The sequence below is a fragment of the Mus caroli genome, unplaced genomic scaffold (assembly GCF_978045245.1).
Source record: "Mus caroli unplaced genomic scaffold, Mus_caroli_1 scaffold_9, whole genome shotgun sequence".
Classification (NCBI taxonomy): Eukaryota; Metazoa; Chordata; class Mammalia; order Rodentia; family Muridae; genus Mus; species Mus caroli.
Genome location: NW_028227264.1, coordinates 120,869,033 through 120,892,869, shown reverse-complemented (window position 1 = coordinate 120,892,869; position 23,837 = coordinate 120,869,033). Strand labels below are relative to the sequence as shown.

The 23,837-nt window shown below is 46.4% G+C and overlaps 1 protein-coding gene across 5 annotated transcripts in view; it reads left to right on the top strand.

Moving 5' to 3' along the window:
• Tbc1d30 (TBC1 domain family member 30) overlaps positions 1 to 23,837 on the top strand; it is an 80,551-nt gene that overhangs the window by 36,045 nt on the left and 20,669 nt on the right. For 4 of the 5 annotated variants that reach the window (XM_029482889.2, XM_029482890.2, XM_021174293.2 and 1 more), the window contains 7 exons: positions 3,013 to 3,074; positions 3,676 to 3,741; positions 5,408 to 5,533; positions 7,749 to 7,934; positions 12,730 to 12,898; positions 14,830 to 14,998; positions 20,022 to 20,127. In XM_029482889.2, the coding sequence (XP_029338749.1) occupies positions 3,013 to 3,074; positions 3,676 to 3,741; positions 5,408 to 5,533; positions 7,749 to 7,934; positions 12,730 to 12,898; positions 14,830 to 14,998; positions 20,022 to 20,127 (884 nt within the window). The remainder of the gene's footprint in view (positions 1 to 3,012; positions 3,075 to 3,675; positions 3,742 to 5,407; positions 5,534 to 7,748; positions 7,935 to 12,729; positions 12,899 to 14,829; positions 14,999 to 20,021; positions 20,128 to 23,837) is intronic. The other variant, XM_085843209.1, reaches the window with a different exon arrangement.

The window sequence follows — 23,837 nt, the reverse complement described above, 5'->3', positions numbered from 1 at the left end:
TACAGCCAGGCACTGGGTCTTAAAGGGTGGAATGCGTTGCTGCCTCTCTGAACCTCGTGGTTTCTTTGTTTTTCTTCCCACCGAAGTGTCTAATTGCTAAGACTAGTATTTATTCGCCGTCTTCTTTTACCTTTACCTCCCCCCCTCCACCCCTTTTAAATCTCCTTCCCACGTTAAATAGTGTTTTGTCTTTCTGAATCCGGAACAGCTGTGATTATCAGATGAAATATAAACCTCCTCTCCTCTTGTTTCACTTGGAAGAAAAGAGCGTGAAAATGACCCGATTCAAGCCTCTGCGTGAGGGCAGCGAATGATCAATTCCACTTCAAACCTGACTCATTTTTGACTATGAGAAAAATAGTTGTGGTTTTGACTGAGTAGACCCAGTTGCTTTACAGCACAGGAAAGCAATTGGTTTAAGCCCAGCAGGTGGCCCCTCAAAGTCAAAGGAGCCTATTTGGTCAAGCATACTGGGAGTCCAGTGGTTTTTGGGCAGTGACAAAGTCACCATAGGGCCGAGTTTCCTGGTCTTTGTTGTGATAAAGCAAGAGTCATAATTATAAGCTCTTACATTCAGCACTCCAGGCCTGGACAGCACTCTCTACAAAGTCCATTTCATTGGTTGGCACTGGAGGCTGACTCGATCCCATTACAGAGACTGGGAGGAATTCATTAAAACTAATTTCCAGAGATGAGAATCAGTGGGTCATTTACATTTTCCTGGAGAAGAAAATCATCTATCCAATCATAGCACGGCTTTGACTTTAAAGCTTCGAAATGACAGGGGTATTCTCAGATGTCCTGGGTTCTTGCCACAGGACATCTAGGTGTCAATACATGTATCCAAAACACTTGTACGGGGCTCCACATCACCATCAAGAGCAAGAACAACAATAGCAGCGTCCCTGCCACCTCTCTGCGTATAGTCAAGGGCTTGGGAAATGCAGACATGTCTTCCCCGCTTCTCGACTCCATATGCATGTCTTTTAAAAGGCCACTTTATTATTATTTTTAAGTCCTGAAGACTGTTCCTAAACATACAGGAACACACGTATGCTCCTATACATACATCAGGGACACTAATCTCCAAGTGTTCCTATCCATGTCAATATCGAAAGGGCGGAAGTTGAGAGGTTTTTAAATACCGAGGCAATGATGTCATCGTTTGATTTTTCTGATTTTATTATTGAGAAGGCTTGGCATTTCTTGGTCCTTGAACTTGTAAGGAATAAGGCTTTTCTAAGTTGGCTAAGGGGGCTTGGGAGAGAGATGGCTTAAAGGCAAAGTGCTTGCTCTGCAAGCCTAGCACCTGAGTTTGCATCCTGAGAACCTTTGTAAAAGCTGCACAGTGCATGCTGGTAGCCGCAGCACTCCAAGGGTGTGTGTGTGTGCGTGCGTGCGTGTGTGTAGGATTGATCACATCTCCAGAGTTCATTGATTAACCTAGCACCATGAGCTCCACAGTGAGAGACTATGTCCAAAAATACAAAGTGAAGAGCAATTGAGGAAGATGCCCCCAAATGCATGCTTACTTGCACATATGCACATACACATATGTGGACACATTCGCATGAGCGCACGCATGTGCACACACACACACACACACACACACAGCTTAAAGCTGGGTATGATGATGGGTGCGTGTAATGCCAGTACTTAGAAGATACAGGAAGTGAAGACCAGGTAGATGTCCACAGAGACTTTCAAGCCATTAAGGGTAAAATAATGGGACCCTGTCTTCAAAAACCAAGCAGTGCTATCAAATGATTTTGACACTGTGTAAAAAGGATATGTCATGTTTTCACATTTAATTATATATTTTTAAAGAATTTAAACAGAAATAAGAATTGTTATAGAGTCTCTCTTCAACAACAAAAACAACACATAATTCTATTGCAGATTGTGAACACCGGCTCAACAGGAGTAAAAATAAATATTATTTTTATGTACTTTCCCACTTGTGTTGCATAGACTTGGGATTAAATCAAAGAAAATTAAAGCAGTAGATCACTTAGCATTAGAATACAGTCCTATCTTTAGGTTGAAGTCTAGAATTTAATGTACTTTTATCATCAATGGAGAGGTGTATTGAGACAGAGTTAAAATACTTGGAAGTCATCAAATGGAGTGGCTTTAATAAGCAGGAAGAGGCATGGGTGGGTGTAGCTCAGGGATGGAGCACTTGCCTGGCATGTGCTGGGCTAAAGGTTTGATCCTCAGCGTTGCCAAGTCAAAGCAAACAGGAAGAATAGATAGACGGATGTAGCCTCTTCTGCTGAGACTCCAACTCACCTTGTATGCACCAGGCCCTAGCGCTGCCTCCTTGCTGCATCCACAGCCTCATGAAGGTATTTTATAGCGTTTGGTGTTCCAGTGAATCTAAGGCTTCACACATATTCAAAGGTTGATCTACTGCCGGGCCTCAGTTCTAGCCCTTGATGTTTCCCCTTAAGTGTCTTAGTCAATGCAGGTGTTGCAGAAAAACAAACTGTAAGTAGAGAACTCCCTTTTGCGTTTTGTAATTGTTAATTGCCCAGGTGATGATATCTGCAGCCAGTCCCTGAAACAGTCCTCTGAGGTGGGGCTTGTTGTCCTTACCTCAGAGATGTAGGAACTGAGGTCCAGGCAGGCTAAGCAGCTTCAGTGTAGGACCTAAAGTGAATGCAGGTCTGTGTCTCCAGCCTGTGTGTCAGTCAATCATTGTTTTGTCTCCAGCCTGTGCGTCAGTCAGTCATTGTTTTGTGTCTCCAGCCTGTGTGTCAGTCAATCATTGTTTCGTTTTTGCCTTACTCTGGGCATCTGTGGGGGCCTCCACCCAATGTTTGTAACTCCTTTTTATTCTCTTAGGTCACTTTTCTATTTTAATGTTCTGTGTGTTTTAATGTTAATGATTTTTTTCTAAATTTAGTTAAAAAACCATTTTTTACCATAGTTCAGTAGAACTGAGTGTTGAATTTATTTATGAACTTTGTTACAATTTCCCTAAGTAACAATGACCTAATTTTCTTCTAGGAGTTGATACAAAATTGAAGTTCACACTTGAGCCTTCTTTGGGTCAAAATGGTTTTCAGCAGGTAACTTTTTTTTGGCTTTTAAGTCTTAATATTCACATGTATTTTAATACACTAGAGCTGTCAGTGTCCTGGGGTGCTGTGTTAACTTTCTCACATTCTATGGATGCTGTTTTAGCTGGGGTTACTGGTGCTGTGGTAACATCATAACCAAAGCATGCTGGGAAGAAAGGTTTATTCAGCTTACACTTCCATAGCACTGTTCATCACTGAAGGAAGTCAGGGCGGGAACTCAAGCAGGGCAGGAACGTGGAGGCAGGAGCTGATGCAGAGGCTGATGCAGAAGGGTGCTGCTTACTGGCTTGCTTTCTTAGAGAAGCCAGAACCATCAGCCCAGGGATGGCCCCACCCACAATGGGCTGGGTCCTTCCCCATTGATCACTAATTAAGAGAATACCCTGCAGGCTTGACTCTACTGAGATTTTTATGGGGCGCGTGGGGGGGGCATTTTCTCAATTGAGGCTCCCTCCTCTCCAGTGACTCTATCTAGCCTGTGTTAAGTTGACATAAAACTAGACAGTGCAGATGCCAAGATGGAGAAAGCCTGAAAAATGTTGCTTCTGGTCCATCTTTTTCCTTTCCTAATATTTCTCTCTGGTCTTAGTGGTATGATGCGCTCAAGGCTGTGGCCAGACTGTCAACGGGGATACCAAAGGAATGGAGGAGAAAGGTAAGTGTTTTCTCACAGGGCTGGAATACTCAAGGACCACAGCTCTGTCCATTGATGTGTCTGGGAAGTCTAAAAGTGTATGCGTCCCTAATCATGCCCTGGGTATTTATCATTCGTGCCAGGTAACGTTCTACGTTCTGGGTGCGAGGGATGCAGCTGTGGAAACCACAGCGGGTGGAATAAGGGTGGAATATTTTGTCCTTGTTGAACTTACGGTGAATCAAATATAGTGTGCCACCCAGCGATAAGTGCTGGGGCTAACAGACGTAAAGCAGAGAGTGTGGGAGAATAAGGGGTCAGGAGGCGGAGTTTTATATGGACGTTGAATAGGGCCCTAAAGGAAGACGGTCACTTATGAAGCAGCCTGGGGTGGGAGCACCTGGACCATGTTCTTAGGCAAGTAGGAGCCGAAGGTGGGAGGTGCCTAGAGGTAGTGGGAAGCAGGGGGCGGGGCGTCTAGCTGCAGCGTGAGTGGCTGGGTCCCTCCCAGGCTGTAGAAGCAGAAGGGCTCTTCTGTGTCAGTGTGAGAGAGGAAATACTGGGAAGTTCAGAGCAGGCTCGTCAGATGGGTTACTCCATCTGCTGGTGAGCCTCTGAGATGTGAGGGTACAGCCAGGAGACACGTAGACTATCATAATTCAGGCAAGAAACAGGCCGGGGTGGTGGTAACTGGCCTTTTGCGTTTTGAAGCCTGAGCTGAGATGAAGGGTCGGATGAATATAAGATATAAATGGGATGTCAAGATTTTGGCTCAAGTGTCTGGAAAGGTAGAGCTCTCATTGGTGTAGGTGGGAGGAACAGGTGTGTGTATGTCTAAGTCTGTAAGTCTGTGTGTATAACCGGAATATGTGTGTGTGTGTGTGTGTGTGTGTGTGAGAGAGAGAGAGAGAGAGAGAAAGAGAGAGAGAGAGAGAGTGAATATGAATCTGTTGGGATGCCCCATTCATCTCTAACAAAAAGTTATCTGGTGGGCATTTGGGCAGGACTCTGATGCTTGGAAGTCTGCTTAGGGATATTAATCAATGCTGTTCCTGCCAAATTATGTCCAAGTACTGAAACTTAAAAAGAACTCTAAAGTTATTAATTTATAAACCTAATCATAACGTTGGAATTTGAACACTGAGTGTTTCTCAAGTGAATATTAACACGGAATTATGAAATTCATTGTTCAGAATTAGATTTTATTGGTCAGGTAAGGGAGTTAAAATACTCAGCGACTCTGGGTATTTACCTGTCAGGATTGTGTGTATGGAGGGGGTGTGTAGGGGGAGGTTTAAGGCAGAGGTCTTCATGGGAAAAAACGGTTCGTGTGTGGCCAAGCAGCTGTTGTCCAAGCAGAGAATGATTTACAATTAAGCAAAACGAGGTCATAGAATTATACAGACTATTGAATTACCTGAAATAAAAGAAAAATAAAACCTGGTTATTTTCTTCTCTAATGATCAGATTGTTATTTGGCATATAGTAGAACTCAACAAATGTTTATTGCAAGAAAGAACAAAAAGCCCCAGAGGGTTCACTTTACTCCAGTAAACTAGACTTGTATGCCCGAGCTAGCCCCGCCTCCAAACAGTTCCCAGCTAGCTCTTCCCGGATGCAGTCCGAGCTTACTAATGAAAGTGGCGATTCTGCTTCTCCAGTCTTCTCTACTTGTGCAACCCTTTAGGTTTGGTTGACCTTGGCGGATCATTATCTGCACAGTATAGCCATCGACTGGGACAAAACCATGCGCTTCACTTTCAACGAGAGAAGCAACCCGGATGACGACTCCATGGGAATTCAGATCGTCAAGGTAATGCTGCTGAGCTCGGCTTCCCATTCTAATGCAGGAGGAAGGACGCTAAGAGCCAAGCATTCCCTATGCGGAGGATCACATGACCTCTGCGCGGAGTCTGAGCATCTCCTTACGACCTCACTCCATCAATTGGTAGCTTTTGTATGGAGAACTTGACCGCATCCTGTCTTCATAAATTTAAATGTTGCTAGTAAGAGGAGAACATGACCGAGCTCCCATACATATCCAATTTATTTAATTTGGTCACATGATAGGAGGAATTCCTTTTTATTTTCTCTGGTATGGGTCAGGGATACCAATTGTACTTTTACATGGAAGTCATCGGACTGAGAGATTCAAAGGTGAATATATTTCATATTAGCAACATTTGGCTCTTATTAGAGTTTTTGCTAGTCTCACTGTTAATTTATAGTAGGTGGGTTGGCTGATGGATCTGTGCTTAGAGTTCTAGTCCGCTATGGGGGCAGCTCTGATTGCACACCTGCATTGCGGCAGTTGATAAGAGCTTGGTGCTAAGAGCCAAGGATGTTGGTTTCTTGTGGTACCAGAATAATCCTTGTCCATAAGGCAAGGCACGTGGGCTTTGACTTTGTGAGTGTTCCACAGTGGAATGCTAAGCTGGGATTTGAAAAGGAAGGCTGTCTCATCTACATTTTGGCCACCACAAGATGGTTAATGTGCTGGCACATTTAAATCCATTAAAAAAAAAAAGGGGGGGAAGAACAAACTAAAATGAGCTACTTTCTGCTTTAAGTTGGTTTGTTTCAAATGAACATTTAAAAAAATCTCTGCACGGCACGTTGCGTGCTTTGCATTGTCCGCATTTCAATGTTTTATTTGGAATTTCAGCATAGGTTTCATAGAGACAAAATTCCATACTTGAAATATTCCCTTTCTGTTTAACTTATGAATTAAGGCTGTGCGTGCACTTTAAACAGGTTATGTTATTTAATGTGTATGGTGTCTCGTTAGCATGTGTGTCTGTGACATTTCTGGTACCTAGAGAAGCCAGGTGAGGGCAACGGATCCTTTGGAGCTTGCGCTACAGTCAGTTATGAGCTGCCATCTGGATGCTGGGATTTGAACCCATGGCTTTTGGAAGAGCATCCAGTACTCTTGTCCACCCACCCATCCCTCCAGCCCTGTTTTGTGATTTTTTTTTTTTGAGACGGAGTCTCACTGTGTAGATTTGTTTGGCTTGGAACTCACTATGTACACCAGACTGGCCTTGGACTCACAGAAATCCCCCTGCCTCTCCTGAGTGTGCTGGGCTCAGAGGAGGTTCCCACCGTGATCACACAGCTTAGGCAACACACAGTTTATAATCATGCTACTGAAAGGATCTTTTTCAGTGAAGCGAGTGCTAATCAGTGAAATTGTCTCCCCTGAAAACCATAGCTTCGTCTTAGTAATTCAGTTATAGATATTAGCTCCATGTTATTACCGAGCAGCAGGTGTTATTACCCACACTGTAGAAATGTATAGACTAATTGGCAAAGGATGGTTTCTCTGTGTAATACTTGATAATTTTGCTGTTTTAATTTTAGTCTTCAGTATTAGAGCTTTAGCAGTTAAATCTTATACCATATTTTGTTCAAAGGATTAATCTTAGCACCTCTCATATGTTGAAACAAATGTATACATATATATATGACTAATATACATCTTTAAAAAGGCTCTCAATTTACATGAAATTATAATGGAGTTTTTTTTTTTTAACTGAGTAACTTTTTGTGTTGCTCAGGAAGCACTCTGAGGAACATTTGACTGACTAAACTCACTCTTGCGATTTTTTTCTCAGACTGCATAGTCGAAAACAGTAGGAAAACAAAAAATTTCAGAGCGTTTTGGCTCATGTGTATATGTTGCTTATAAATTAAAAGCAAAAAAAAAAAACTGAATATCTATGCTCATAGAGGTAAAGGTGAAATGAAGAAAAAAAAAAATTAGGTATTTTTCCCCCGAGGGAATGTTAGGTTTGCTAGTCAGCTTTCAATCACGTGACCAGGCAGTGGAGAATACCTGAGACAGTCAACTCACAAGATATTTGGCTCACTGGTCAGGAAGGTCTGTTGACCCGTTGCTTTACGTCTGAGGCGGGGGAGTCATCATGGTGGGAAGTGTGTAGAGCCAAGCTCTTTGCTCCTTGAAGGCCAGGACTTGTTCCAACCACAGCAGGAGGTATTTAAGAACCGTTCCCCTCCCTTCTTAGGATCTGCATCGCACGGGCTGTAGTTCCTACTGTGGCCAGGAGGCGGAGCAAGACAGGGTGGTACTAAAGCGGGTGCTATTGGCTTACGCCCGGTGGAACAAGAACGTCGGGTACTGCCAAGGCTTCAACATCCTGGCTGCCCTCATTCTGGAAGTGATGGAGGGCAACGAGGGGGACGCGCTGAAGGTGAGTGTCAGGTTCAGAACAGGGCAACGGGAATGCTGACGTTGGGCTATGACTCTTCCCTGCCTATGACTCTTTCTTGCCTTGCCCCTTGTGATCGTTTGTAATTACCCGTGATAGGATTTTCCCCAAGTTAAAGCCATGTGAGGTGACAGACTGCCGTAGTTGCCAACCATGAACGTTTTCACTTCCATGAGACACTTTAAAAGCAAGCATTATGTCAATTCTCTCTCTCTCTCTCTCTCTCGTATATTACTTCATAGTTTCTTTTCGTCAGACATTTGGACATGGCTGAGCCAGCTCAGGCGCACACCACCTTGGCATTCATGATGGTGGCCGTTGTGATCTTATTTGAAGGCCCAAATGGCAGGAGTGTTCGTCCAGTGGCGTGTTTATGTGGTTGTTGGCAAGGACTTCCTCACACGCTGTTGAAATGAGGGGTCTCCGGTGTTCGGTGGTTGGCTGAAGGCCTTTCAGTTCCTTGCCATGTAAGGTCCCCCATCTCAGACAGGTGACTGAGGTCCCTAAGAGTAAGGCCGAGGAGATGACAGATGTATAGCCAAACGTCCCCTGTGGTGGCTGTTGTTTTCCCATATCCATGGTCACCAGGTCAGTTTATATCCCAGGGGAAGGGCTTACATAAGGACTACCAGGCCAGAGATGTTGCTCAGGCAGCAGAATGCTCACCTGACCTTCACAAAGTTCAGTTCCCAGTGCTGCACAGACCAGGTGTGGTAGTGTATTTCTGCAGCTTGACTACTTGGAAGGCAGAGGCATGAGCATCAGGTTGAGTTCAAGACCATACTCAGTATATAATGAATTCATTCAAGGCCGGCCCAAGCTACTTGAGACCCTGTCGATAGAGAGGAGAGTGGCAGAGAGATTGAGACAGAGACAGATAGATAGACCACACACACAGACACACACACACACAGACACACACACACACAGACACACACAGACACACACACACACACACACACACACACACACACACACACAGACACACACAAGACACGGGAATCCCATTAGCAGCGACCTGCCTAACTTGATTGCTTTACTTGTTTGTATTTGGGGCAGGGTGTATAGGGTGTAAGTAGATGCGTCTATGGGAGGTGGCTGCATACAGAAATAAACGTGTCTTTGAATCTTTGATGTCTACGACCTGTTTTAGTTGAAAGCAATTCTGAAAGCACTCGTGGTGTAAGGTTAGAGGTCTGAAGGTGGGCGGGTAAGTCACCACAGAGTGTCTTAGTCACTGTTCTATTGCTATGAAGAGACTTTATGACCAAGGCTTGGAAAAGAGAGCATGTAATTGGGGGCTTGCTTATAGTTTCAGAGGATGGCTCTGTGACCATCATGGCAGGGAGCATGGTGGCAGAGAGGCATTAGGCTGGAGCAGTAGCTGAGAGCTTACATCCTGATCTGCAGGCAGGAGGGAGAAAGAACCAGAGGGAAGGAGGGGAGGGAGGAGGGAGGGAGGAAGGGAGGGAGGGAGGAGAGGGAGAGGGGAAGGAGATGGAGACACTGACTGGGTCTGGCCTAAGCTTTTGAAATCTTACAGTTTACTGCTAGTGACACACCTCCTCTAGCAAGGCTACATTTCCTAATTCTTCCTAAACAGCCCACCAACTAGGAATGAAACCCTCAAATATATGGGCTTACGGGGCCATTTGCGTTGATATATGCAAACGTTGGGGGAGGGGTACCATTGCCTCATATACTCAGGGCAGTGTGAGTCTCCGTCTCATGGCTGAACCTCCACACTGATGTTGACTGCAGGATTTGTGCCGTTTGAGATCTAATCTTTGTACCCAAGCCTCCACCTGCTTGACTGTGGGGAATATCTCAGTGATATGGAAAAATAAACAAATGTTCCTCCTGGTTGTAGACGTATCACGGTAGACTTAATTATAAACCCAGCCCGAACGCACTCACCGTCTCTCTCTGTTTATGTATAGAAGGCAATGGCGTTGAAGCTCCTGGCTCATCTAAAAGGCAGCAGGGATGAGAGAGAGGCAGGAAGAGAGAGAGCCAGTGCATGGCTTTGGGATGCTTTAGATTAAGGAGCAATTTTAGCTGGGCATGGGGGGGGGGTAGAGGCAGGAGGATGCCTGTGAGTTTGAAGCAAGCCCCGTCAAAGTAAAAAAATAAAAGAGAATTATTTTATGTATTCCGTCCACTGCCTTTAGTGTTTTTCCTCAGATGTAATTTGCATGTCTAAAATAGGGAGTGTTCTGTGGCAAAGCTGGTGTACGTGGTTCTGTTTGGAGGTGGGATGGAGAGGCTTAGGGGGAGGTGTGTGTACATGCCGATCAGGTCTCAAATGGGCTCAGTGATGCCTGAGAAATTAACTCGTAAAAAGGATGAACTGGACTTTAGCGGTGGTGGTACCTAACCTAAGTACTTGGGTCATGGATGCAGGAAGATCAGGAGTTTTTGGTTTTTTGTTTAATGATTTTTTTTTTTTTGTTTGTTTTTTGAGATGAGACAGGGTTTCTCTGTATAGCCCTGGCTGTCCTGGAACTCACTTTGTAGACCAGGCTGGCCTCGAACTCAGAAATCCGCCTGCCTCTGCCTCCCAAGTGCTGGGATTAAAGACGTGGGCCACCACGCCCGGCGTTTAATGATTTTTTAAAAAAATCTTTATTTTATGTGCATTGGTGCTTTGCCTGCAGGTGTGTCTCTGTGAGTGTGTCAGATCCCTGGAACTGGAGTTGTGGACTGCCATGTGGGTGCTGGGAATTGAACCCAGGTCCTCTGGAAGAGCAGCCAATATTCTCAATCACTGAGCCATCTCTCCAGCCAGATGATCTGGAGTTTAAGGACGGCCTTGGCTGCATAACAAGTTCAAGGTCTGATCCTGCTTTAAAAGAAAACCAAAACCAATACTAAACAAAAGGAAGGAAGGAAGGAAGGAAGGAAGGAAGGAAGGAAGGAAGGAAGGAAGGGAGAAAGGGAGGGAGAAAGGGAGAAAGGGAGAGAAAGGGAGAAAGGGAGAAAGGAAGAAAAGAAAGAAAGAAAGAAAGAAAGAAAGAAAGAAAGAAAGAAAGAAAGAAAGAAAAGTTAAAAGAGTCCAGAGCGTGCCGTGAGATGCCATGGTAGTCTGTGGTTGGGGCATGAGGACGGGTAGACCTTGGCGGACGTCTCACATGCAGAGGGAGGCGAGGTTCACGAGGGGACCTGCCTGATACCCAGGAGACTATTGCAGGTCTGTTTTTCCAGTTGCCATTTTAGCCACTGGGAGCTAAAACGACGGATCCACAGATACGAGCAAGCTGCTTTCCCTCTTCCTCAGCCCTTGCCACGAGTTTCCTTTGTAGCTGTTTTGTTTAGAAATATTGGTTAAAAATCAGACACACTCCCATTTCTTCTTCCTCTTCCTAATTTGCAACGTAAGACATGACGCTTGGAATTATGGATTGAGTGAGGGCGGGCTACCTGACGCTTGGAATTATGGGTAGAGTGAGGGAAGGCTACCTGACACTTGGAATTATGGGTAGAGTGAGGGAAGGCTACCTGACGCTTGGAATTATGGATTAAGTGAGGGCGGGCTACCTGATGCTTGGAATTATGGGTAGAGTGAGGGAAGGCTGACCTGACGCTTGGAATTATGGGTAGAGTGAGGGAAGGCTGACCTGATGTTAGAATTTGAGATGACTTTGGACCGACAGTTTTACTGTGTTATTGAATTACAAGCATAACTGGGGGCACAGGGACACTCAGCAGGTAAAAATGGTTCAGATCTCCAGAAATCACATAAAAGACAGGTGACTGAGGGGGCCTGCATGTCATCCTGCCTGATGGAGGCGCGGCATCCCTGTCATCCTGCCTGTTAGAGGCAGCATCAGGCAATCCCTGAGCCAACAAGCTAGCTAGCCAGACTAGCTCTGGGCTCAGCAAGAGATCCTGCCTCGGTACGTGACAGACATCCGGTGTCAGCCTTGGTCCTTTCTATATACACGCCGCTTCCATAGGACCCCAGCCCGCCTGCACACTCGCAGAAAAGAATTACAGCATGATTGAGAAACATTTCTTTAGCAGTTTTAAAGAGGACATAATTTAATAGAACTGTGTTCGCCTGGGCTGCAGCTCAATGGCAAGGGTGATTGCCTAGAGTATGGGGTAGCCTAGGTGGTTATGGGTGCTCTGTTGGGTCATTTGAGTGGCTTTTGACACATTAGAAAGGCAACGCGAGCACGGCAGTCAGGAGAAAGTGGTAATTTGAGGAAGCCATGTGTCAGAAGCGCCAATTTAAAAAGGCACCAAGTGTGCAAACAAAGCCTAGTTTATGTTCTCCAAAGCCGGCGTGGGCCACGCTGATAGCCCAAGTGGCCATAAGTACCAGGACCTGCCTCAGCGTGGGCGTTTTATGACGGGCCAGCTCTCAGGATTTTCATATCCAGGTTGTAAAACCGCTGACATCAGGAGCGAGGATGGAGGGTCCTGCTGAATGCGGGGGAACCTGTGCCTTCTCATCTCTCTGAGAAGCTGAGGGTTGCATAATTGCAATTACATACGGGGTGAACTCAGGTCTGGCAGTCCTTCTAGAAACCTCGCAGCACAGCTGACGTTGGGTTACTTAGATAATTATGCCGCCTTCTCATTGCAGGAGGGTGGGGTGGTGGTGGTGGTGTAGGTGAGTCCTGAATTGGTTTCTGACGCATCAGGAGGAACTTTGGTCAGCTGCTTCTGTGTCTTTTTGCTGTGCTTTTTTATTTTTGGCATATTAAAATCCTGGTGGGTATGAAGCAGGCTTGCGATTTCTTTTTTTAATTTTTATTTTTTTAATTTTTAGATTATGATTTATCTGATTGATAAGGTACTCCCCGAAAGCTACTTTGTCAATAATCTCCGGGCACTGTCTGTGGATATGGCTGTCTTCAGAGATCTCTTGAGACTGAAGCTCCCTGAGCTGTCTCAGCACCTCGACACACTTCAGAGAACGGCGAACAAAGAGAGTGGAGGTAAGAAAGACGCGTGGCTATTGCGTTCCCGGGAAGTGTTTGGCTGGTCTGGTTCTGCTCTGCATATGAGTTTACTTTCTGGATGGAAACAGGTTGCCAGGTATTTCTGTTTAAAGGGTGTGGTGTCATCACACTTCCCTTTCCAGAGAACAAACACAATATTGAGAATATATAGGGTCATGCGCTGAAGCTATTGGTAGACAAGGGTGGGTAGCTGGTTAAGTGTCTAACTCTACGTTAGCTCCAGATCCGCAACCATCAGGATAAATTCAGCTCCTCACAGAGAGTGGTAAACATGGTCTAATCGGTTAAACTAAACTGGCACCGGACCAGAAGGACTTTCTAAAAACTGAGGTAGGGGCGCTTTGGCACAGACTGTGACCTTGGTAGAAGCAATAGGTTATTGAAAAGAGACTCTGGGGCATGGGTCACTGGTAGGTAGTGGACATCCTGAGTCTACTGTGGCTGCATGGTGCATTTCTGCCAACTGTGTTTTCTCTGAGCACCAGAGACCCGTCAGACATTTGCTGAGCTTCTGTATGTGATGGCCGGTTGCTGTGGTACACCACATGCTCAGTCGAGCTGGGAACGCAGGGCTGAGTTGCAGTCAGTGATGGTGCTTATCCAGCATGTGCCAGGGCCCTAGGTTCGAGCCCTTGGTCTAGCAAAAGGAAAAAGCGAGGTGAAATGAAGTAAAACAATGGGGTGCACATTAAAGGATGCTGTTTCTGCGATGAGGTCCTGCTATGTATCCCATGCTGGCCTCAGACTTAGTGGTAACCCCCCGGCCTCAGCCTCTTGATGCCGAAACTACAAGTTTGTACTAACATTCGGGGCTATGTTAAAGGGTGCTGAAGATCTAGTTGTTATTAAAAAACACTGGAGGTTTTAGAGACAGCTGAGTAGCTCTAACGATCTTGTGTGATCCGGCTGCAGTAGAACTCTGTCTTTAAGGTAGTGACAGACATGGGTTATTGACAGGTAGGTTTCCGTCAAGTCCCTTTGCTCCCGACCATGAGGATAACCGTGGGCTCAAGTCTCTGAGCAAATATTTGTTCACAGGAGAGAAGAAAACAAGTTTGGGGAACTTTTTTTTTTTTTTCTTACCCTGAGATAGTTGTACTACTGACAGTCACTGGGGAGAGGAGGGTAAAATCTAAGACATTTATAGTCACGTGGGGTGGAAAGGAGGGTTGAGCTCTTAGTCCAGAAATTCCAAAATGGGGCGGATCGCCCTTTAAAATTGTGTATCACTTTGTTCAAAACATTTTCCAGCTTAAAGTGGTTTAACATGTAGGTATTTTGGAATATTTCCCTGCTAATTTTGTTTCATTCCATTGTGATCTTGGAATTATACAACTTAAGAGATAAATAATATAGGATAAGCAATTTTAGCTCTAATAACGCATTTGAATTGAAGTGGGAACTGCAAGATTTTTGAAAGTCTGCTGGCATTTTTTTGTTTTATTTGTTTTGGTTTTTTTTTTTTTTGTTTGCTTGTTTGTTTTTGTTTTCTTCTGGGCCTTGAACCCAAGGTCTCGTAGGTACCAGTTGAGCCCCAGCCCCAGAGTTTGTATTTGAGCAGATACAATGGCTTCTTCTCACACTTTTTTTTTTTTTTTTGTTTTTCTTTTTGGTGAGGAAAACTTTCCCCTTCATTGAAAGCAGACTACAATAAGTGCAGCCAGATCTAGGTCAGGTTAAAGACTTGTGAAGTGTGGCAAAGAATTTATGATTCTCGTGTCCTGGAGCCTTCTATTAAAAATGTTTCCTCTAGAAAGATGGGAGGGGGAAAGGAAGAAAAAGCGCTAGGGAATACGAAGTAGGTAGCCAGGAAGCAGCACCTGGTGAGGCCGTGGGAGAAAGAAAGGGCGCTGCGCACCTTACACATCCCCACTCTCAGGGGCTTCTGCGCCCTCTCTGTGTTTCAGGCGGATACGAGCCCCCGCTCACCAACGTCTTCACAATGCAGTGGTTCCTCACACTCTTCGCCACGTGCCTCCCGAACCACACGGTTCTGAAGATCTGGGACTCCGTGTTCTTCGAAGGTTCAGAGATCATCCTGAGGGTGTCGCTGGCCATCTGGGCAAAGCTGGGAGAGTGAGTGATCGTCTTTTCTGCCCTCTGCTGTTAGCTGCCTTTGGGCTCCTCAGAGCAAAGTGTGGGAGAGCAAGCTGTGGCCCCCACAAACCTCAGCAGGCTCCTTGCCGGCTCGGCACCCGTGGTCTCTGTCTGTTCCCAGCCCAGTACATAGCCGGAGACTGAGGGTCTCTCCTAGCCATCGCCTTTCCCACAAAAGCTCTGCCTCTCCGGGGCTCCAAGATGGCTCTCTTGGTCCCCGTGGCCAGCTGCTGCACTCCCAAGTTTCTGCGGCTAGCTGCGGGTGTGCTCTGGCCAGCATACTCTCCGCTGTGGTTACCTCTCTCCTGGAGCTCGGTCCTTGTCCAATCTTCAGTTCCAAAGCCTGGCAGAATTCTGCCCCAGCTAAATTCTTTCCCTCCACCTCACCTGAGTCATTGCGAATGTAAAACACCGGAGAATCTTAGGTTAGAATCAACAGATGACTCACCAACTATTCAGGTCTAACAGTTCTGGGTCTACATCTTGCTTGCTCTCAGCTGCTGTCTCACAGCACAAAGAAATGTCCTTCCTCCCTCCTGCATCCCCTCTTCCTCTCTCTGACCCGGAAGGCCGGCCTCCTTTTCGCCCAGTGATTGGCTTCTTTACTATCCAATCAGTTAATTAGGGGAAACTTCTGCTACACCAACCTGTAAACTTCTTCTAGGTTCCTCTCCTCTGTATCCGGCCCCCTTCTCAGCAGCCTTTCTGTACACTCCTGTGGAAGAGGAGAGGGGACTTAGCTAGAGAAGAATCCGCTGCATCTGGAAAGAAATAGGCAGATTTCCTGGTGCCTGTCACAAATGGATTATTTCCTCTTCTTTCTTTGAGGTTGAGTTTTGTCTAATGTAGGCTGGCTTCTACTCACTATGAAGTGGAGAATCATCTTAACCTCCTAATCCCCCAGCCTCTGCCTCCCCAAAACTGGGACTAGAGGTGTGGCTCACCACACCTGGCTCTTATTAGTTATGGATCTTTATTATTTACTTTGTTCTGACGTTAGAGCCGTGATAAAATTAAATGAGATTTCCCTGCACAAAGTGTATATCTATGCCTGTACAGCCAGAGAAGGTGTACCTGTGCCTGTACAGTCGGTAGGAGAAGGTGTACTTGCGCCTGTATAGTTGGTAGGAGAAGGTGTACCTGCACCTGTACAGTTGGTAGGAAAAGGTGTACCTGCGCCTGTACAGCTGGTAGTACAATATAAGATGCTTTCTTCCATCATGAGTAATTACCAAGATGCTAAAATCTGCTTCTTCCAGAACATAAAACCAACCCAAATGTCACTTCCTGTCCCTGGTAGTAGCGGGTGAGAAAAATGGCATGTCTCTGCTCATTTATGGTGAACGTGAGAAGCAGGGAAATTTCCAGTGAATGACTGGAGTAGGTAGCCATGACAACAGGTCAGAAAACTAACAAGCCACTGGCAGTGTTTTAAATGTTTCTAAAATTATACTCATTTATCTATGTGTCTGCACAGGCATGGGTGCCATGGCTTGTGTCTGTCGTGGCTTGTGTCTGCCATGCCTGTGTCTGAGTGTGCATGGGCACTGTGCCTTGTGTCTGTGTGTGCATGGGTGCCGTGGCTTGTGTCTGTCGTGGCTTGTGTCTGTGTGTGTATGGGCACCATGCTTGTGTCTGTGTGTGCATGGGTACTGTGTGCCTTGTGTCTGTGTGTGCATGGGCACCATGCCTTGTGTCTGCACAGGCTTGGGTGCTGTGGCTTGTGTCTGCACAGGCTTGGGTGCTGTGGCTTGTGTCTGTACAGGCATGGGTGCCGTGGTTTGTGTCTGTACAGGCATGGGCACCATGGTTTGTGTATGCTGGGTAGAAGACAACATACAGGAACTGGTTCTCTTGTACCATCCGGCTTCTGAGGATGGAGTTCAAGTTGTCAGGCTTGGCTGCAAGCTCCTTTTCCCACTGAGCCATCTTGCCTGCTCCGTTTTCAAAGTTTTTAGCTAGCCTTTCTATTTATAACTTGTTTATGGGATGTAGTTTTTAAACAGGGAAGATCTGGCAGCTATCAGTTCGTAGGTTTAAAAACTCATTAATGTATGTATTTGTAAACATCACACAGCTGTCGTCTTTTACTGTATGATGGTTTCCAGACAGACGAACCAGTAAGTCCTCATCTGCGAGGCTTTGAGTGCGGTTTCCTTGCCTTTCCACCTTCTCCCAGGATGCCCTGCTCTCTGCACTCTCCACAGTGCAGGCTCTCTGAGCGTCCTCGCCCATGACTGTGTAATTTGTATAGCATTCGAGAAGGTGCTGTACGGGGTCAGTGCTGGTCACTTCCTGTTAGTCCTCAGTGATGAGGCAGGGACAGAAGGGGGTCCTATTGCTCCCCTCTGCTCACTTCCTGTCACACCAGAAGTTGTTCCTACAGGGGGCGGGGGGGATGGGGTGGCACTGGTGAGGTCATTGCTTTGGTGAGAGCTGGCGCTCATGGAGTGCTCAAAGTGGGCAGCATGTGTGCTCCGAGTGCTCTGTGTGTGTGCTCTGTGTGTGCACTGTTCATGTGTGCTCTGCATGTGTACTGTATGCGTGTGCTGTGCATGTGTATGCTCATTAATGCTTTCTATCATCCTACATGGGTAGTTCTTTACCATCTTCATCTTAAGAGTTATTATGTTTGCACATGTGTGTGTCTGTACATGAGTGTGTGTATGTGCATGTGTACACGTGTGTGTATGAGGGTACGTGTATATCTGAGTGTGTGTATGTGTATGAGTGTGTGCATGCAAGTGTATGAGTGTGCATGTATGTGTATGAGTGTGTGCATATGTGTGTGAGTATGTGTGTCTTGTATGGGTGCAGATGCTCAGGGATGTTAGAGAAGGTGCTAGGACCTCTTGGATCTGGAATTATGGCAGTGGTGAGCCACTTGAGATGGGTCCCGGGGATGGAACCCAGAAAGTGCTTTGAACTGCTGAGCCGCCAGCTTCCTCTTACAGCTATGAGAACTGAAGCACAGAGTTCAACGAGCCGCCTGAAATCACCCGTTTCGTAAGTGAGAAACGCTGTGCTGAACCAGGGCATCTTGGCTCTATAATTTGTGCTTTTCATTATGCAAATCCCCTGCTTAGCAGTGGCTCCCGTTTATGAATTGTAAGTGTTTCAGGGGCTTTGCTCATGATAATTATACAGCTATTCAGCTCGCGGCTTGTGAGGAGCAAGGAGAGGCCAACAGCATCCATCTAGCGCCGACAGCGCCTGTCATTACGTTAGGCAGTCTGAGTATATTATCTCATTCGGTTCTCTCAATAACCCCACAGAGCGGAGGAGATTGCTCCTCCCTGTCTTTTCAAGTGAGAAAATTATCCGAGCAGGTTAATTAACTCGTTCACAGTCACACGGCTAATGTGAAGCAGAGCCGGGACTTGCGCCTGGAGTCTTGGACTCTGGCGCCCATAAAGCTTCCCCACAGATGTACCGCTGGGAAGACATCCATCGCGTAGGTAGCCTCGGGTCTGTGAATAACTGAACAGCGCTTGTGCCTTGTATTATCTGTGGGGCCCCTCTAGTTTGTTTGTTTCCTTCCTCCCTCCCTTCCTTCCTCCCTCCCTTCCTTCCTCCCTCCCTCACTCCCTCCCTCCCTCCCTCTCAGCAGAACCACTGTGGATTCTCCACCGGCTCACTGTAGCAGCATCCTTCTGTCTGTCTCTTATGACTTCCATATTGGCACACTCCCTCACCACCTCACACTCAGTCTTCCTAACTGTGCCCCAACATGCCAAGCCACCTCTAAAACCTGCTAAAAACCTCTGGGTCACTGGTGCCCTGAAGAGGCTCAGAAAGTCAATAGGGCCTTTGCAATCTGCAGTCCTCAGCTCTTGTCCTTGGCTCTCAATGGCTCCCTCTGGCTGTGCAGTGACTTCCCTTCCATAAACATCAGTTGGTCTTGGGCAATAGCAAGAGGCTCCCCAGACAGGCCTGCTGCTGTCTTCTACATTAGGTCTTTGCAATGCTTCTTCCAGCGCATTAAAAAAAAAAAAAAAAGTACTCCCTGCATATATGCCTATGTGCCAGAAGAGGGCGCCAGATCCCATTACTCTTGGTGTCCACCTGCCCTGCTGTGTTTTATAATGTGACTTTCTCATATTTCACTTTCTTGCTTACACAGTGGTGGTGGGAGACTTGGATCTTCCCATTACTTTTGTGTTTTGAATATTTGTGTGGAAATTGCTCAACATTAGTGCCGATCAAAACAAGTCTGATGGTAGGTAGGCAAAGAGGATTGTCTAACCGTGCAAAAACCTTTGTAACAGATCAGCCGGAAACACCCAGAGCCCACCATTTTATGTCCTCCCTCTTCCTCCTCTTTACAAGGCAGATTCAAGTCTCAGCGGTGTCATAGGTTCCCAGGTGACAGCTACCTTCTTGAGGAATCGGCAAAGCCTGTGGAAACAGTCTGGAGACAGGATGTAAAGTTCCCATAGTCTGCTTAACTTGACTGGGGTTTGAATCCAGTCCGTTCACGTATCCCAGCAGATTCAATCCGATTAATTATTTCTACAGGGCGTAATTGCCTTCAGTTCCCAATTTTGTGGTTCTGATTTCTGCTCACTGGTGTGTGTTCTGATGCACAGAGTGTACCTCACGGGAAGAATAAACAAACCCTTTGAGGCTGTGAGGCTCTGTGAGCCATGCAGAGGAGATGGGAACTCATTCTATAATGACTACCTCAAAATCATGTCTGCTGTTGGTTTTGTTTTGTCTTTGTGTTTTTAAAAATTATTTCTTCCTGTGTTTCCCTGGTTGGTTTCAAAACTCTTACTCTCTAATGACCCCCTGAGTCAGTCTTCCTAGTCGTTGGTATGACAGGGATGCATGGCCAAGGTCACCTTGCCCTTGGTTATTTTGTTCTTTGCTCCACAGCAGACTGCACTGTGAGAGTGACCCAGGACTTTACTGATGATGAGAGGCGGTCCTTGGAGCCATTATGCAGTATGAACGCCCCCACTGAGGCCCTTTTCTGCTCTTTTTTTTTTTTCTCATCTAGGCAGATAGAATGTTGCGAAACAGCAGACGAATTCTACGGCACCATGGGGCGCCTCACCCAGGAGATGCTGGAGCAGGATCTGCTACAGAGCCATGAACTCATGCAGGTGAGTGGCAGCCTGGGCAGTCTGGGGTGGGAAGCCCAGGACCGAGGAATGACAGTTGGTGGTGTTCTGAGACCTGACCTTGGGGAACCGTATCAGCCAGTCCTCCAGACTTAGCTTTTCCACTGGCCAAGAGTCTATTTGTAATTTTGTAGCCGTCCAGTGACCAGACAGACTGGGTTTACCTGAAAGGGAGGCTGGAAATGAAAAAGGGTGGTGGTGGTGGTGGCAGCAAGAGAAGAATGAAGCCAAGACAAGGTTCTGATCAAGGCTCCAAGTTTAATTTTCAGCACCGCGTTTATATAGGGAAAGCCCACAGAACCTATCCTTTGTTTTGCAAAGCAAGGTCAGTGCGGGAGTCTAATCTTCTAAGTTCCTGTAGGAACTTCCACCTGCAACCCAGGCAAATGACCCCACCAAGGCATGTGCATAATGAATAAGAACCTTTGTCACAAAAGAATGGAAGAAATGAATGGGATTTACTGCCTAAAATATGCTTAGGTATAAGGTGAAAAAAAAAAAAACCCTGGAAAAAAAAAGTCATCACTGCTTATTGTGAATCCAATTCTGAGATTTAAAGATGTCTTTATTTGTTGTTTGGTGTGTGTGTGTGGAGGGCGGACACGTGCATACCATGCCATCGTCGTGGAGGTTAGAGCACAACCCCCAGGAGTTGCTTCTCTCCTTCTACAGAGAGTAGCAAGCTTGTCGGGCTCTCGCGGCAAGCCCCTTACCTCCTGAGCTGACTTGTGAAAGGTGACTTATGGGTGAAGTGTTTATGAGGGGGAAAGAAGTTACTAGGTTTGGACTGGAGACTGACCTGTGTCTTGGTTTATGTCCAACTGACAGTATCCCGTATGAATTACAAGTGTCACAACTGACAGTATCGCGTATGAATTACAAGTGTCCCAACTGACAGTATCCCGTATGAATTACAAGTGTCCCAACTGACAGTATCCCGTATGAATTACAAGTGTCACAAGTGTCAATGTGAGAGGCAGGAGGAGTTGGGTTATCTTTCTGGAAGATTTTGTCATTGGGTTCTGGGGCACCCTTTTATCCTCTTCATTCCCCTCCAGTCCTTTGGGTCTCTTCTAATCCTTCCATCTCCCCCTTTTGCCTTTGATCAACTGTGGATTGTATCTAAAGCTGTCCCTGAGACTTGCTTGCTTTTTTTCTCTGCTATTTCTCTCTTCTTTCTCTTGGTTTCACCTTTATGTTGGGTGCCTTGCCTGTGGCCATTTTGGGGACTGGGACTCAGTCAACGGACTATAAGACTCAGGCACCAATGGAGAAATGAGCATCGCCCCTCTACTCATGCCTGATACCCCAGATTCTTTTCAGGAAAGCCTGCTTAGGGCTGAACCTGTCAGGTTTACTGGGAGCACGGGTAGTCTGATATAACTTCCAGGGCATTTGTATTTGAATGTCAGTGCTCTGTCAAATCTCAGCCCTCCTTCCTTCCTGTCTCAGAAGAGGAAATGTTTGGTCTGGTAGCTGGCTTCTGATTCTAGCCTTCCTCATGCAACCTGGTCATTGCTCTTCCCTCTTAGGTGTCTTTTATTGTGACTATTCTGTAGCCCCATTCCATGCCTGAAATTTCCCATGCACGAAATCCCTTAAATCCTACAGAACTGCCAGAATCACGTGCTCAAAGCAGGGTTTAGAGAGACAAGCCCTTCTTTCTCACCTATGAAACTCCAAGGCTCTTCACAGCCTACATATCTCATCACCAGACCCTCATCCCACGCTCTTGACTCCCCTCATTTTAGGAAGAGTGCCTGTCCATTCCTTTTGTACCCAGTCTTCGTCACGTTGGGTCAAATTGTTTTCCCCTGCTTGAACCATATCAGAAAACAAACCATAGACTCTCAATAAATGTTTGCTTCATGAATTAGTAAACTGCCCTGTCGCAGGAATGGTGGAGCAACCTCTGTGTAACTTCCAGGGGCTGCACAGGTGCAAAAGCATCTGCAGCCAGACCCCAGAGGACGGTGGTAATTTAGGTAGGAGGGTAGTGAAGCACCACGGTGTCTGCTACTTTTGTTGTTGTTGTTGTTGTTGAGCCAGGCCTGTAGCTCAGGCTGGCCATGAAATCCTTCTATAGCCTTGAGCAGTGGAATGGCAGGCATGGGAAACTATACTGGGCTGTCACTAACCGATGTCAACAAAATGCCCTGCTCTCAGGTTCTAGCCTCTGTATAGACGTCTCAATATTTACTGAGTATCCCTAACAGTTAGGTCCTGTGCTTAGATCTTGGGGACAATGTGGGATGAGGAAGTGGGGCTCTGTGTGTATAGGGCTGAGGAGAAGAGAATTCATCCCCAGGGGAAAAGGAAGCAGGGAGAGGGCAGATGAAGTTAGAAGATGTTTTCCTATTAATGTCCGGTACCTTTAAAGATGTCTAGCTCTGTGTCTGTGTGTGTGTGTGTGGGCTGCACATGCATGTTACAGTACATCTATGTGTGTGCTTTTCTTTTCTTTTCTTTTCTTTTTTTTTTTTTTCCAACAAGCTAGGGTCATCTGGGAAAAGGGATTGCAACTGAGAAAATGCCTCCATCAGATTGCCCTGTAAGCAAGTCTGTGGGGCATTTCCTTGCTTAAGGATCAATGTGGCTCACTGTGGGTGGTGCCATCCCTGAGTGTCTAAGTGTCAGCAAATCAGTGAACAGAGCTCCCCCGTGCTCTCTCCTTGGTTCTTGCCTCTAGGTTTCTTTTTGAGTAGCTGTCCTGATTTTCCTCAACCAAGGACTGTGAGTGACCTCCAAGGGGAAACCATCCCCCCCCCCCCAGATTGGGTTTGCCTATGATGCTTGTCACAGCAACAGAGAAGCAAACAAAGGGAAGTGCGGGTTGAAGGCAGCAATGCAGAGATGATGGGCAGGTAGCTGGTCTCTGTTACAGCTGCTTTTCCCATTGCTGTGACAGATATGGCAAAAAGCAACGTCAGATGGGCAGCAGAGTCTAGGGTGGTTCCAAGAGCACAGCTGAAGTTCCCCACATCTGGAAAGACCACCGAACAGAGACGAGGGTGTCTGGCCTCAGTGTTTTTGTTCAGCTTAGGATTCCAGCCCTGTGGTGATGTTTATATTCAGGATGGACTATTCAGATAAACACTCTCTGGAAACCTCCTCAAGGACATGTCCAGAGATGTGTCTCCTAAGTGATTCTTTTTTTTTTTTTTTTTTTTTTTTTTTTAGTTTTTTGAGACAGTGTTTCTCTGTGTAGCCTTGGCTGTCCTGGAACTCACTCTGTAGATCAGGCTGACCTCGAACTCAGAAATCCCCCTGCCTCCCTCTGCCTCCCAAGTGCTGGAATTAAAGGCATGTGCCACCACTGCCAGGCTCTGGGCTCTCCTATGTGATTCTAAATCCAGCCAAATTGACTTAGAAAATGAACAAGTCTACCCCCTTGCTAGGTTGAAAACCAAATACTTTGTATCTTAGCAGTAGCTGAGGGAGCTGCAGGAGCAGAGGGTAGAGCTGATGCACGGCAGGTGAGGGGTGGGATCTTCAGGGACTGGGATGTGGAAGACTCCAGCCAGTGCACGGAGCCCGGACTTGGTCTTTCGGTCAGGGGTTATGCTTCCTGCAGGTGTAGCATCTCTTTGACTCTCTGCTAAGGGAGAAACAGGAGCTGTTGATCTGAAAGGCTTTCAAGGGCAGGGGGAAATGGCCTGAGTTGTGTTTTCCATTTGGAAAGCTGTGAAGCA